Raw genomic sequence first — 10,654 nt, forward strand, 5'->3', positions numbered from 1 at the left:
GCCGCTGACGCCATCGCGGCGCGCCCGGCGCGGCCATGGCGGCGGAGGCGGCGGCGGTGCGGGTGGCGGTGCGGGTGCGGCCGCTGCTGCCCCGGGAGGCGCTGCGGGGACACCGGCCCTGCCTGCGGGGCGATGCCGCCACCGGAGAGGTGGCGCTGGGCCGCCGCCGGTTCCGCTTCGCCGCCGTGCTGCCTGAGGCGGCGGGGCAGGCGGCCGTGTACCGGGCCTGCGTCCAGCCGCTGCTGAGCGCCTTCTTCCGCGGATTCAACGCCACCGTCTTCGCCTACGGACAGACGGGCTCCGGCAAGACCTACACCATCGGGGAGGCCAGCGTCGGTGAGTCTCGCTAGGACCGGCGGCTCCGTGCCCGCCAGCATCCCTGTCCCACCAGAATCCCTGTCCTATCAGCATCCCTGTCCTGCCAGCATCCCTGCTCCACCAGCATCTCTTCTCCACCAGCATCCCTGCTCCACCAGCATCTCTTCTCCACCAGCATCTCTTCTCCACCAGCATCCCTGTCCTGCCAGCATCTCTTCACCAGCATCCCTGTCCTGCCAGTGTCCCTGCTCCACCAGCATCCCTTCTCCACCAGCATCCCTGTTCCACCAGCATCCCTGCTCCACCAGCATCCCTGCTCCACCAGCATCCCTGCTCCACCAGCATCCCTGTTCCTCCAGCATCCCTGTTCCACCAGCATCCCTTCTCCACCAGCATCCCTGCTCCACCAGCATCTCTTCTCCACCAGCATCTCTGCTCTGCCAGCATCCCTGTCCCGCCAGCATCCCTGTCCTTCTAGCATCCCTGCTCCACTAGCTCTCCCCACCAGCCCCACATCACCTCCTTCCATCTCCCTCTCCGTCCATGCCTAGCCAAGCCACCCACACCATTATCCCAGCCATCTCTCCCGACCCACCAGCCTCACCCCTGCTGCTGTCCACACCCATTTCAGCACCTTTGCTGTCTCTACCCAAACTCAGGTGTATCATCATCTCCATCACTTCCAGTTTCACTCCCAAACAACCTTCCCACCCTGCCAGCCCCTCCAGCTCAACCTCCCCCTGCCATCCTACTCCCCAGCAGCCTTTCCTTTGCCCCACTTACGTTGCTGTAGCCACTCCCCATGGACACCTTCACCATCACAGTGTCAAGGTTTGTCCTCTTTCACTGCAGGAAAAGTGACAGGAGCTGGTCCTCCACCAGCTCTGGAGGTGGTGGTGATAGTCCTAGGTCCTGAAATAAACCTGAAGGAGAGGGAGGTTTGCAAGTGTTAATCCTGTTTGTTTCTTCGTATGAAGGAAGTAAGGAAAGAGACAACTTTTTCCTTCTGGTTTAATGGCATTGTGATTTCTTACAGAGGATGTACTGTAAACATTTCAGTCATCTTCAGATAATTGTATCATTTGTAAACACTAAATTGTTTCATACTTTTAATCTACGTTTGTTTTCAGTCTGCAAGTTCAGGCTACCATTGCACCAAATTTGTGAATTGCCATTTTACATGGCTGTTGGAGACAAAAGGAAAAACATTTAAATTCAGGCAGTGGAGTGCTGTGGCCAGAAACAAGCAAGCAAGCAAGCTGCATGCACCAAAAAAAAAAAATAAAAGCTTCTCAGAGCTGGAAAAAGTTGTGGAGTCATGCTGGCTTCAAAGAACAGCGCACTGTAGCTGCAGGCATGGTGTTTGACACTAAAATGCTGAGGTGCTTTGTTCCTTCTTGAGGAAGCAGCTTTGGAAACAAGCAGCTTTGTTAGATTCCAGCACAGTAGTGGGATAGGATTTGCCCAGAGGTCTTGTAGGATGTGTAACCCAGGCTGCAAGGGCTGAGCTGTGGGAGAGGTGTGAGGCTGCTCCTTTCCAGCTGACGTGTGCTGCAGGCAGGCTTCTGACCTCACTCTATCCCCAGCCAGCTTGGGCTCCCTGGACATTCCCTGCTCTCCATGAGCCTGTGCCTCTCTTTGCCAGCTTCCATCAACGAAGATGAGCAGGGCATCATCCCACGAGCCATGGCTGAGACCTTCAGGCTCATTGATGAGAATGATCTGATCGACTACACAGTCCGAGTGTCCTACCTGGAAGTGTACAAGGAGGAGTTTCGGGACTTGCTGCAGGTGGATACAGCCAGCAAAGACATCCAGATCCGGGAGGATGACAAGGGGAACATTGGTATGTGTGGCTGTGCAGGGGCTTTTTCTCCCTAGGTTGTAGGCCAGAGCTGGATTATCTATCCATGAAAGCAGAGCCACATCTCCCTCCATCCCTTTGTCTCCTGCAGCACTTTGCTGTGCTTAATCTTGAAAGCTGGTCTGGTCAAGGCAGTACAGGCAGGGTGGCAGCACCAGGCTGTGCAGAGGAGCTGCATCCTCAGGTAGCCCATCCCTCCAGCCACAGCAGCCTTTGCTTTGCAGTGCTCTGCGGTGTGAAGGAGTCAGAAGTGGAAGGGCTGGACGAGGTGTTGAGCCTGCTGGAGATGGGGAACACAGCCAAGCACACGGGAGCCACGCACATCAACAGGCAGTCGAGCCGCTCGCACACCATCTTCACAGTGACCATGGAGCAGCGGCGTGGGGCCGGCCGGCTGCCCCTGCACCGCCGCCCGCCCGCCGTGCCCGCCGCCGGACAGGTCCTGGTGTCCAAGTTTCATTTCGTGGACCTGGCGGGCTCAGAGCGAATTGTGAAGACGGGAAACACAGGGGAGAGGCTGAAGGAGAGCATCCAGATCAACTGTGGCCTCCTGGCCTTGGGCAACGTCATCAGTGCCTTGGGAGATCCTCGGAGAAAGACCACCCACATCCCGTACAGGGACTCCAAAATCACCAGGTACCACTGGGACCAGGACCCCCCATGTCTCACGGGCTCAGTTTACAGGACTGCCCTCTCTGTGCGTTTTCATGTAGGGACTCTCAAGAAGCAATGAGGTCAGCATAGAAATGCAGGCCTAGCTCAGAGCAGTGCTGGAGATAACGAGGCTTGCGTGAGTTGTGCTGCTGAAGCTGAGATGAGGTGTGACTGTGGGTTATCCTGCCCCTCCTGCCTGGCAGGGAATAAAAAATACACCCAGTAGACTTGTTTAATGGTCCACAGTTAGTTCTTAGCTTGAGCAGGTGGCCTTTGCAACCTCCAGCAGGACCCCTGGCAGCACATACCTAGCAGTGGTCACAGGGTCAGGGAGCTCCCAACCTCAGGAGTTATTTGGATGGAGACTTGCCGTGGTCCAAGCTGTTAATGATTCCGTTCACCTCACTAGTGCCAAACCAACTATAGAGCAAGGACACCATTTTCCTTGGGCTTAACCTCTGAAGAGGGTTGAAAAAGTTCTATTTCCTGTGTTATTTTGTATTTTCACTATTTTAATCCCTGTGCTCTTCCTTAGGATCCTGAAAGACTCTCTGGGGGGAAACGCCCAGACCGTGATGATCGCCTGTGTCAGCCCCTCATCCTCTGACTTCGACGAGAGCCTCAACACGCTGAACTACGCCAACCGGGCTCAGAACATCCAGAACAAGGCGGTGGTGAACTGCCGCAAGGAGACGGAGCACATCGAGGAGCTGCACCTGCAGATCCAGAACCTGCAGAAGGCGCTGGAGCAGCGGCAGCGCTCCGAGACCCGCACCATCCACCGCTCGGGCAGCGCCAAGCGCGGCGCGCCGGACGCCACGGCCCGGCTGCTGGCCGAGTGCGCCCATTACCGCACCTGCACCGACGCCGCGTACCGGCTGCTCACGGAGCTCCAGGAGGACGGTAACCTGAGCCTGGAGCAGATCCTGCGTGTTAAGGAGTGGCTGTGCGCCGTGGAGAGCGAGAGGAGCGAGCTGACCTCGGCCGGGCTGGACAGCGGCATTGAGAGCACCTCCATGGAAGAGCAGGGACCGGAGGCACAAGGTTCAAAGCTGGCAAAAGCCCAGGTAATAGTGGGGTGTTACAGCTCTGGGTTTGTCTCATGGCCACAGCAGCCCTGGCACAGAGGGGAGGAGAAGTAGCCTGTCCAGGAGGCCCTGGGGAGGCAGAAAGACATGGTCCTCCCAGCGGGCAGGGAGAAACTGGATTCAGCCACAGCTGAGAGGTTTATTGCACAAGAAGAATCTGGGTCTGCAGAGGTGTTGTGTCCTTGCAGAGTCCAGCATGGGAAGGGAAGGACAAAGGTGGATGTTGATGCTGGCTCTCCTTTATTTTGGGGAGCAGGTGAGCACTGAGAAGAAGTGTGAGTCCATCAAAGATGAGCAGGTGGCCAAGCTGCAGAGGCAAGTGGAACGCCTGGAGGAGGAGAACCGTGATTTCCTGGCTGCCCTGGAGGATGCTATGGAACAGTATAAGTTGCAGGTATTTCTGGGCTTTGCTCTATTTGTAGGAACTTGCCCCACTCTTCTCCTTTCTATCCAGGGGCGTTCAGCCCAGCTTTCAGGTTCCTCTGCACGTAACCACATTTTTCTCATTGTTTCCTAGAGTGACAAACTGCAAGAGCAGCAGGATAAGATCTCAGAGCTGCACGTGCGCTTGGAGATGGCAACGCCAAACCTGTGTGTGCCAGGACTGCTGGAAAATCTTCACCTGGTGACTGCCAGCCAGAGACCTCACACAGCCCCACTGGATGCTGCCCCGTCCCATGGCCTTGGTGGGCTTCCCTCGGGGCTGCTTCCTGAGCAGAGTGGAAGAGCTCTTTGCAAGAAGGTGAGGGTGTAAGGCTGTGCCACTGAAGAACTGCTGCCTCTTCATGTGGCTGCTCTCCACTGTAGGAGAGCTTTTGCCCTGCTGTTCAATGTGATCCTTGTCAGAAGTGTAGTCCAGAGGACTGTGCTCACTGTTCAAATCCAGAGTTTTACAACTCTGGCAAAAACAGCCCAGCTTCAAAACTGAGGCTTTGCTTTCATTTTGTGGGTGAGTCCCAGATTTGTTCAGTGTTTGAGCAGCACAGGCAGCTGGGTCTGGCAACACATCAGCTCTCCTGAAAATACACTCAATCCATTTTGTTGCTTTTATATCTAGCAGTGATGCTCAGCTGGGAGCCGCTTTTTCTAACACTGGCTCTCACACAGCTTGTTTCCTCCCTTTCCAATTCTGTGCCCCAGAAGCTCGGCAGCAACTCCTCCTTGCAGAAGGAGGAGCCGGCAGGCTGGCACCCGAACCATGCACAGCGCCCAAGCGGTGATCCTGATCTCAGAGACGTGGTGCTGAGGAGGGAGCTCAGCCAGGACTCAGAGAAGCCATCAGAACTGTCCTCAGGGGAGGAGATGGAGGAATGGGAATGGACACGGTGAGTTGGGGCTGTCCCAGCCAGCTGTCCCTGTACAGTGCTCTGGCAGTGTCCCACAGCTGCAGCTTAGCTCTCATGGCTGATGTAGGGTAAATGCTGCCTGTGGGGTCAGAGATGCTGCTCAGACACCTTACTGCTCCCTGGGGAGCTCATTGCCATCATTCCTGACCACAGCTATTGTTCCCATCTCCTGAAGCCTGTGGATCATGAGGGTCCTTACTGGAAACAGCTTTAGCCATGCCCAAACTGATTAATTTGCTTCTCCTTCTAGAAATGGGATCCAAAATTTGAGCAAGAAAGAGATTTTCAAGTTGAGTGAGGAGCCAAGTGGAGGCAATGCCCATTCAATTCAGGAGGAACAGCTGGAGCTGTCAAAAGGCAAGTAGCAACCATAGGTTGTTGAACAATCTTCCATGGGCTGGTGGTGCTTCACTTGGTGCTCTTGATGTCCCACCTGGATGTGCCCAGAGGATAAAAATGGAGCAAAAATGGAGCTCAGCTGCTTTTGTTAGGGAGAAACTTGAACTCATAGGGTCTGGCAAGGGTGTGTGTTTTGGTGGAAGCTTCTGGGCAATACTGTGCCAGACTCTGGCTACAGATCCAAGATCAGATTATCCTTCTGTCACCTGTCTGCTAAGACAGGACTTTCCTGACCTGGGAATCTGTGTTCCAGAGGTCTGTGGGAAGCGGGAGTCACTGCTTGGTCCCTGGGAGCGCCTGGCAGGGAAGGACTCTGAGTGGAGGCTGGTGCAAGCACAGCAGAAGATTCGAGAGCTGGCAATCAACATCCGCATGAAGGAGGAGCTGATCACGGAGCTCATTAAGACAGGTGCAGAGCTACTGGCAGGAATATGCACCCATTTCCCATGAAACCTCCTCCTAGTTGTGGTGCTCCATTCTCATCTCTCGCTGTGTTGCTTGTGCTCAGTCTCTTCCCCTGTAAGCAGCAGGGCCTTGTTTCTCCATCCCTCCAGCTGACAGAAACCCTTCCCACTGGTTTGTCCCTTCCGTGGAGTGGCTGAGGGAAAGGGAACAGTAGCCAAAAATACTTTGGCAGAGGGAGGAAGGGTCAGGATGCTGGCTGTGAGTGAGGGGGCTGTGTTGCAGGCAAGGACGCCCAGGCTCTGAACAGGCAGTACAGCCAGAAGATCAGTGAGCTGGAGCAGGAAGCAGAGCAGGTGCGGGCAGAGCTGAGCGACAGCCAGAAGCAGCTCCAGGAGCTGGAGGGCAAAGAGCCGTGGGACCCTGGGGAGAAGCGCAAGCTGCAGGAGTTCCGCACGCGCGTGGCGGCCGCACAGAGCAAGGCACAGGTGAGGGGAAAGGGCTCTGCCCACCCTGGCGCTGAGCAGGGGCAGAGCTGGGGGCGTCTCTGCAAAGAGAGGAGATGTGAGGTGGTTTTGACCCTCTGGCAGGTTCTGTGCAGGAAGAAGCAGGCGACAGAGAGGCTGGTGTCGCTGTCGGCACAGAGCGAGAAGCGCGTGCAGGAGCTGGAGAGGAACATCCAGCTGATGCGGCGGCAGCAGGGGCAGCTGCAGCGGCGGCTGCGCGAGGAGAGCGAGCAGAAACGGCGGCTGGAGACAGAGGTGAACAAGGGACAGCACCGAGTCAAGGTAGGAGAGAGTGGGAGCAGCTGTGCTGCTGTGCTGTTTGTGAGGTTGGGCTCTGATGTGCTCTGTGGTTGTCTTGGGGGGAATGGAGACGGAGAGTATCCAAAGAGCTAGAGAACATAACCTGTCCCTCAGCCCCTGGCCACAGGGCAAACATCTCCCGCTCCCTCCGTGCTCACAGCTGCTCTTTCACATGCAGGAACTGGAACTGAAGCACGAGCAGCACCAGAAAATCCTGCGCATCAAAACAGAGGAGATTGCGGCTTTCCAGAGGAAGCGGCGGAGTGGCAGCAATGGTTCTGTGATCAGCCTGGAGCAGCAGCAGGTACAGACAGCAAGCCTGCCTCCGCTTTCCTGTTCAGAGGGGATGCTTGGCAGAGTGCAGGCTGATGGGAGAGATCTGAAAACAGGGACCTGAGCCCATCCCACCCTTGAGGGCAGTCCATAATGTCATTTGCATCTCGTAGCAGAGGACTTAAGATCTTGTCTTACCCCCAGAAACAGGATCTCATCTAAATCATTGGTAAAGAATCTTTGAAATTTTGTCTGTTAGCAGAAGGTGGTGAGAGATGTACCCTCCAAGAAGTCCTTGACAGCTGGGAATTCAGCTCGGCCTCTTGGAAGAGTTGGAAGGATAAAACCAGCGAAGTCTGGGCTATGGGGGTTAGCAGAGATGGAATAGGGACTCTTGTTTGGATCTCATCCCCTCTGCTCTTTAATCCAGCAGTCCTAGGCATTGCTGCTGCTGTCTGCACACACACATGCCTTTTGCTTCTCCCTCCATCAGAAAATTGAGGAACAGAAGAAGTGGCTGGACATGGAGATGGATAAAGTTCTGGAGCAGCGCCGGGCCCTAGATGAGCTGGAAGATGAGCTGAGGAAGCGGGAAGCTATTGTTGCCAAAAAGGAGGCCTTGCTGCAGGAGAAGAACGGCCTGGAGAGCAAACGGCTGCGCTCCAGCCAGGTAGGACAAGAGTGTGACACCTCAGGTCTTTGCTTGATTTCCAGCAGAGGTGGAGGCTGGAAGTCCTGGGTCTGGCAGAGGGCTGCAGGCCAGCATGAGGTGGTGTTGGGAAGTGGGTAGGAAATCTTGTCTCTATGAAAGATTCTGGTTGTGCTGTGCCTGAGCTTGTTGGTTTGGTTGCCCTTGGCTTGTGTCTGCCTGAGGGGTCACTTCACCTAGAGAGGAGGTAGAACAGGGCTGAGGGCCTGACTTGCCTTCAGAGCAGATCCCCTTGAGCATCCTCTGCTGCAGGCCCTGACAGATGACATAGTGCGCGTGTCCAGCCGCCTGGAGCACCTGGAGAAGGAGCTGAGCGAGAAGAACGGGCAGCTGCGCCACGGCAGCGCCCACGACCAGCAGCAGATCCGCCAGGAGATCAACAGCCTGCGCCAGGAGAAGGACCAGCTGCTCAAACAGAGGCTGGAGCTCGACAACAAGCTGCGCCAGGGCACGCTGCTGTCCCCAGAGGTACCTCTGGGGCTGGGGAGCAGGAGGCTGTAGCACAGGAGAGCATGAGGTCATTGGCAGATGCTGCCCTGCATCCCAAACTGTGCGTGTCCCAGCTTCCCACCAACACTACTGACACCACAAGGAAGGGTAGGGCAGGGTGAGACAGAGCAAACCCTTTGCTCCCTAATAACTACAGCTCTGCCCTGGCAGGAAGAACGGATCTTGTTCCAGCTGGATGAAGCAATCGAGGCTCTGGATGCAGCCATAGAGTACAAGAATGAGTCCATCACGTGCAGGCAGCGAGTCCTGCGGGCCTCGGCCAGCCTGCTGTCCCAGTGTGAGATGAACCTCATGGCCAAGCTCAGCTACCTCTCCTCCTCTGAGACACGAGCTCTGCTCTGCAAGTACTTTGACAAGGTGGGAGACAACTGCCCTCTGTGCTGGTGGGAGCTGTATTCCATTTATTGGCTGTTAGTGATGACATTATTAGCCAGCCAGAACACATAATAAAACATAACACAGCTTGAACACACTTGTTAACAGAAATCATGATCTGACCAAACTCCTGTTTTCCTCAGTTTCAAGCTTTCTCCTTTCATCATACTGTAGTTTTGCCTTGTAAAGTCAGGCCAGCTGGGAGAGTGGTTTAACTAGTCATAGGATGCATGGATCCTGCAGTGGCTGTGCTACATGAGTGCAACCACACCTTGTTCTTCCCTCCACAAGGCAGCTCTGCCATCCCGGCACAGCTAACCTTTGTAAACTGTACCAAAAAACTAACGTGACTGGGACTCACTGGGGCAGGAAATCTTCCCAGGCATGAAGGAGCTGAAGTGTTCTTTGCTCTTGGGCCCTGGCCAGGTGGTGACACTGCGAGAGGATCAGCACAGGCAGCACATTGCCTTCTCAGAGCTGGAGATGCAGCTGGAGGAGCAGCAGCAGCTGGTGTACTGGCTGGAGGCAGCAGTGGAGCGCCAGCGCCTGGAGATGGACCGGCAGCTCACCCTGCAGCAGAAGGAGCACGAGCAGAACATGCAGTTACTGCTGCAGCAGAGCCGTGGTAACCCCCCAGCTCTCCAAATGGGCAGCAGGGCTACTGCTTTTGTCTTCCACAGGGCTCCCAGGCTGAAATAGCCTTGTTTTTTCTTGTAGAGCACATGGACGAGGGGCTGGCCAGCAGCAAGCTGCAGTATGAGGCGAGGATTCAAGTGCTGGAAAAGGAGCTGAGCCGTTACATGTGGGCAAACCAGGAGCTGAACCAGAGACTGAGTAACATGAACCTCCACCCTGGACAGACCAAAGGTGAGAGGAAACCCAGCCTAGGGCTTTGCTGTTCCTGCCAAGTTAAAAGGGAGGTTAAATTCCCTGGCAGTGAGAGGTTGGAACAATCCAGAGCAGTGCAACTGCTCTACACACACCAATTTTGAAGAGGAAAGCAGAGATCCTGATACTCACCTCACTGTACCCTCATTTTTCCCAGCAGGGATGGAGAGAAGCATTCATGGGGCTGGGGACAGAGCTGCCCCCGAGCTTGGCACCTGTGAGGAATTGAGCCTGAGGGAGCCGCCCGTGCCTCCAGGTGCTGCTGAAGAGAGCCCTCGGGCCAGGGATGAGAGCAGGGACCTGGTGCACGCCCCTTTGCCCTCGACATGGAGGCGATCCTCGCTGCCCAGCGAGAGCCCCGGCGAGCCCCGGCAGAGGGACACGGAGCACTCGCTGCGAGCGGGGCAGCCCCTGGAGCTGCTGCCCCCACGGAGCCTGGCTGCTGCCCCCAAACCCCGCCGGGAGCTGCGCAGGGCCAGCCTCAACCTGAGCCCAGTGCCGTACCACCCAGCCATGATCGATGTGAGGAAAAACCCGCTCTAGAGCCAGGCTTAGCGCTCACCTGGCACGGCTGAGCTGAGGCTGAGAGCCCTCCTGCCCCACAGGCCAGCCTGGCTACAGCCCTGCTACATTTCAGAGGTCTGCAGAAGAGAAAGTTGTGATTTGTTATCAGGAGCTGAGTGGGAGCACCAGCCTACATTCTCCGTGCTGCTGCCAGTCCAGGCAGCACTGACAGGATGCTTCTCCTCTGCTCCCTCAGCAGATTGAACACTGTGAAGCAGGAGACACTTTCCTTCCAGGCCTTTTAACACTAAAAATTTGTTTACAGTGTGGAATTCTCAGCTGAAGGGCTTGCTCAGCCCTGGCAGCCTCGGAGGGAGATGCTCTGCAGTCCTGCAGAATTTGTACATATATTTTTGTAGTAACTGGGTTTTTTACATTTCTACTATAACTTTTCTAATAAAGCAGAGTGAGTTTTATGAAATGATCACTTGTCAGACAGGCCACTTACTCCAGGTGTG

General features: G+C 55.7%; 1 protein-coding gene across 2 annotated transcripts; it reads left to right on the forward strand.

Annotated features, from left to right (window-relative positions):
* The first annotated feature begins 35 nt into the window (after window positions 1-35).
* KIF7 (kinesin family member 7) lies at window positions 36-10,620 on the forward strand. Of its 2 annotated transcripts, none has more exons than XM_033070603.1 (18): window positions 36-336; window positions 1,964-2,164; window positions 2,407-2,818; window positions 3,372-3,903; window positions 4,181-4,318; window positions 4,442-4,666; window positions 5,065-5,249; window positions 5,521-5,627; window positions 5,923-6,078; window positions 6,357-6,559; window positions 6,662-6,859; window positions 7,056-7,181; window positions 7,644-7,820; window positions 8,112-8,327; window positions 8,520-8,726; window positions 9,171-9,369; window positions 9,462-9,611; window positions 9,790-10,620. In XM_033070603.1, the coding sequence occupies exons 1-18, from the start codon at window positions 36-38 to the stop codon at window positions 10,173-10,175; spliced, it is 4,119 nt and encodes a 1,372-aa protein (XP_032926494.1). In that variant the 3' UTR covers window positions 10,176-10,620. The 2 variants fall into 2 exon arrangements, with proteins under 2 accessions (XP_032926494.1, XP_032926495.1); XM_033070604.1 differs by having other exon boundaries at window positions 9,793-10,620.
* The last annotated feature ends 34 nt before the right edge of the window (window positions 10,621-10,654 follow it).

The sequence above is a fragment of the Catharus ustulatus genome, chromosome 12 (genome assembly GCF_009819885.2).
Source record: "Catharus ustulatus isolate bCatUst1 chromosome 12, bCatUst1.pri.v2, whole genome shotgun sequence".
NCBI classification, from domain to species: Eukaryota; Metazoa; Chordata; class Aves; order Passeriformes; family Turdidae; genus Catharus; species Catharus ustulatus.

What these genes read in the sequence shown, in the direction of transcription:
- KIF7 (XM_033070603.1), top strand. Translation starts at nt 36, where the DNA reads ATGGCGGCGGAGGCGGCGGCGGTGCGGGTGGCGGTGCGGGTGCGGCCG. An exon ending in CATCGGGGAGGCCAGCGTCG is followed by an intron (nt 337 to 1,963) that starts GTGAGTCTCGCT and finishes TCTCTTTGCCAG; the next exon opens with CTTCCATCAACGAAGATGAG. An exon ending in TGGAACAGTATAAGTTGCAG is followed by an intron (nt 4,319 to 4,441) that starts GTATTTCTGGGC and finishes ATTGTTTCCTAG; the next exon opens with AGTGACAAACTGCAAGAGCA.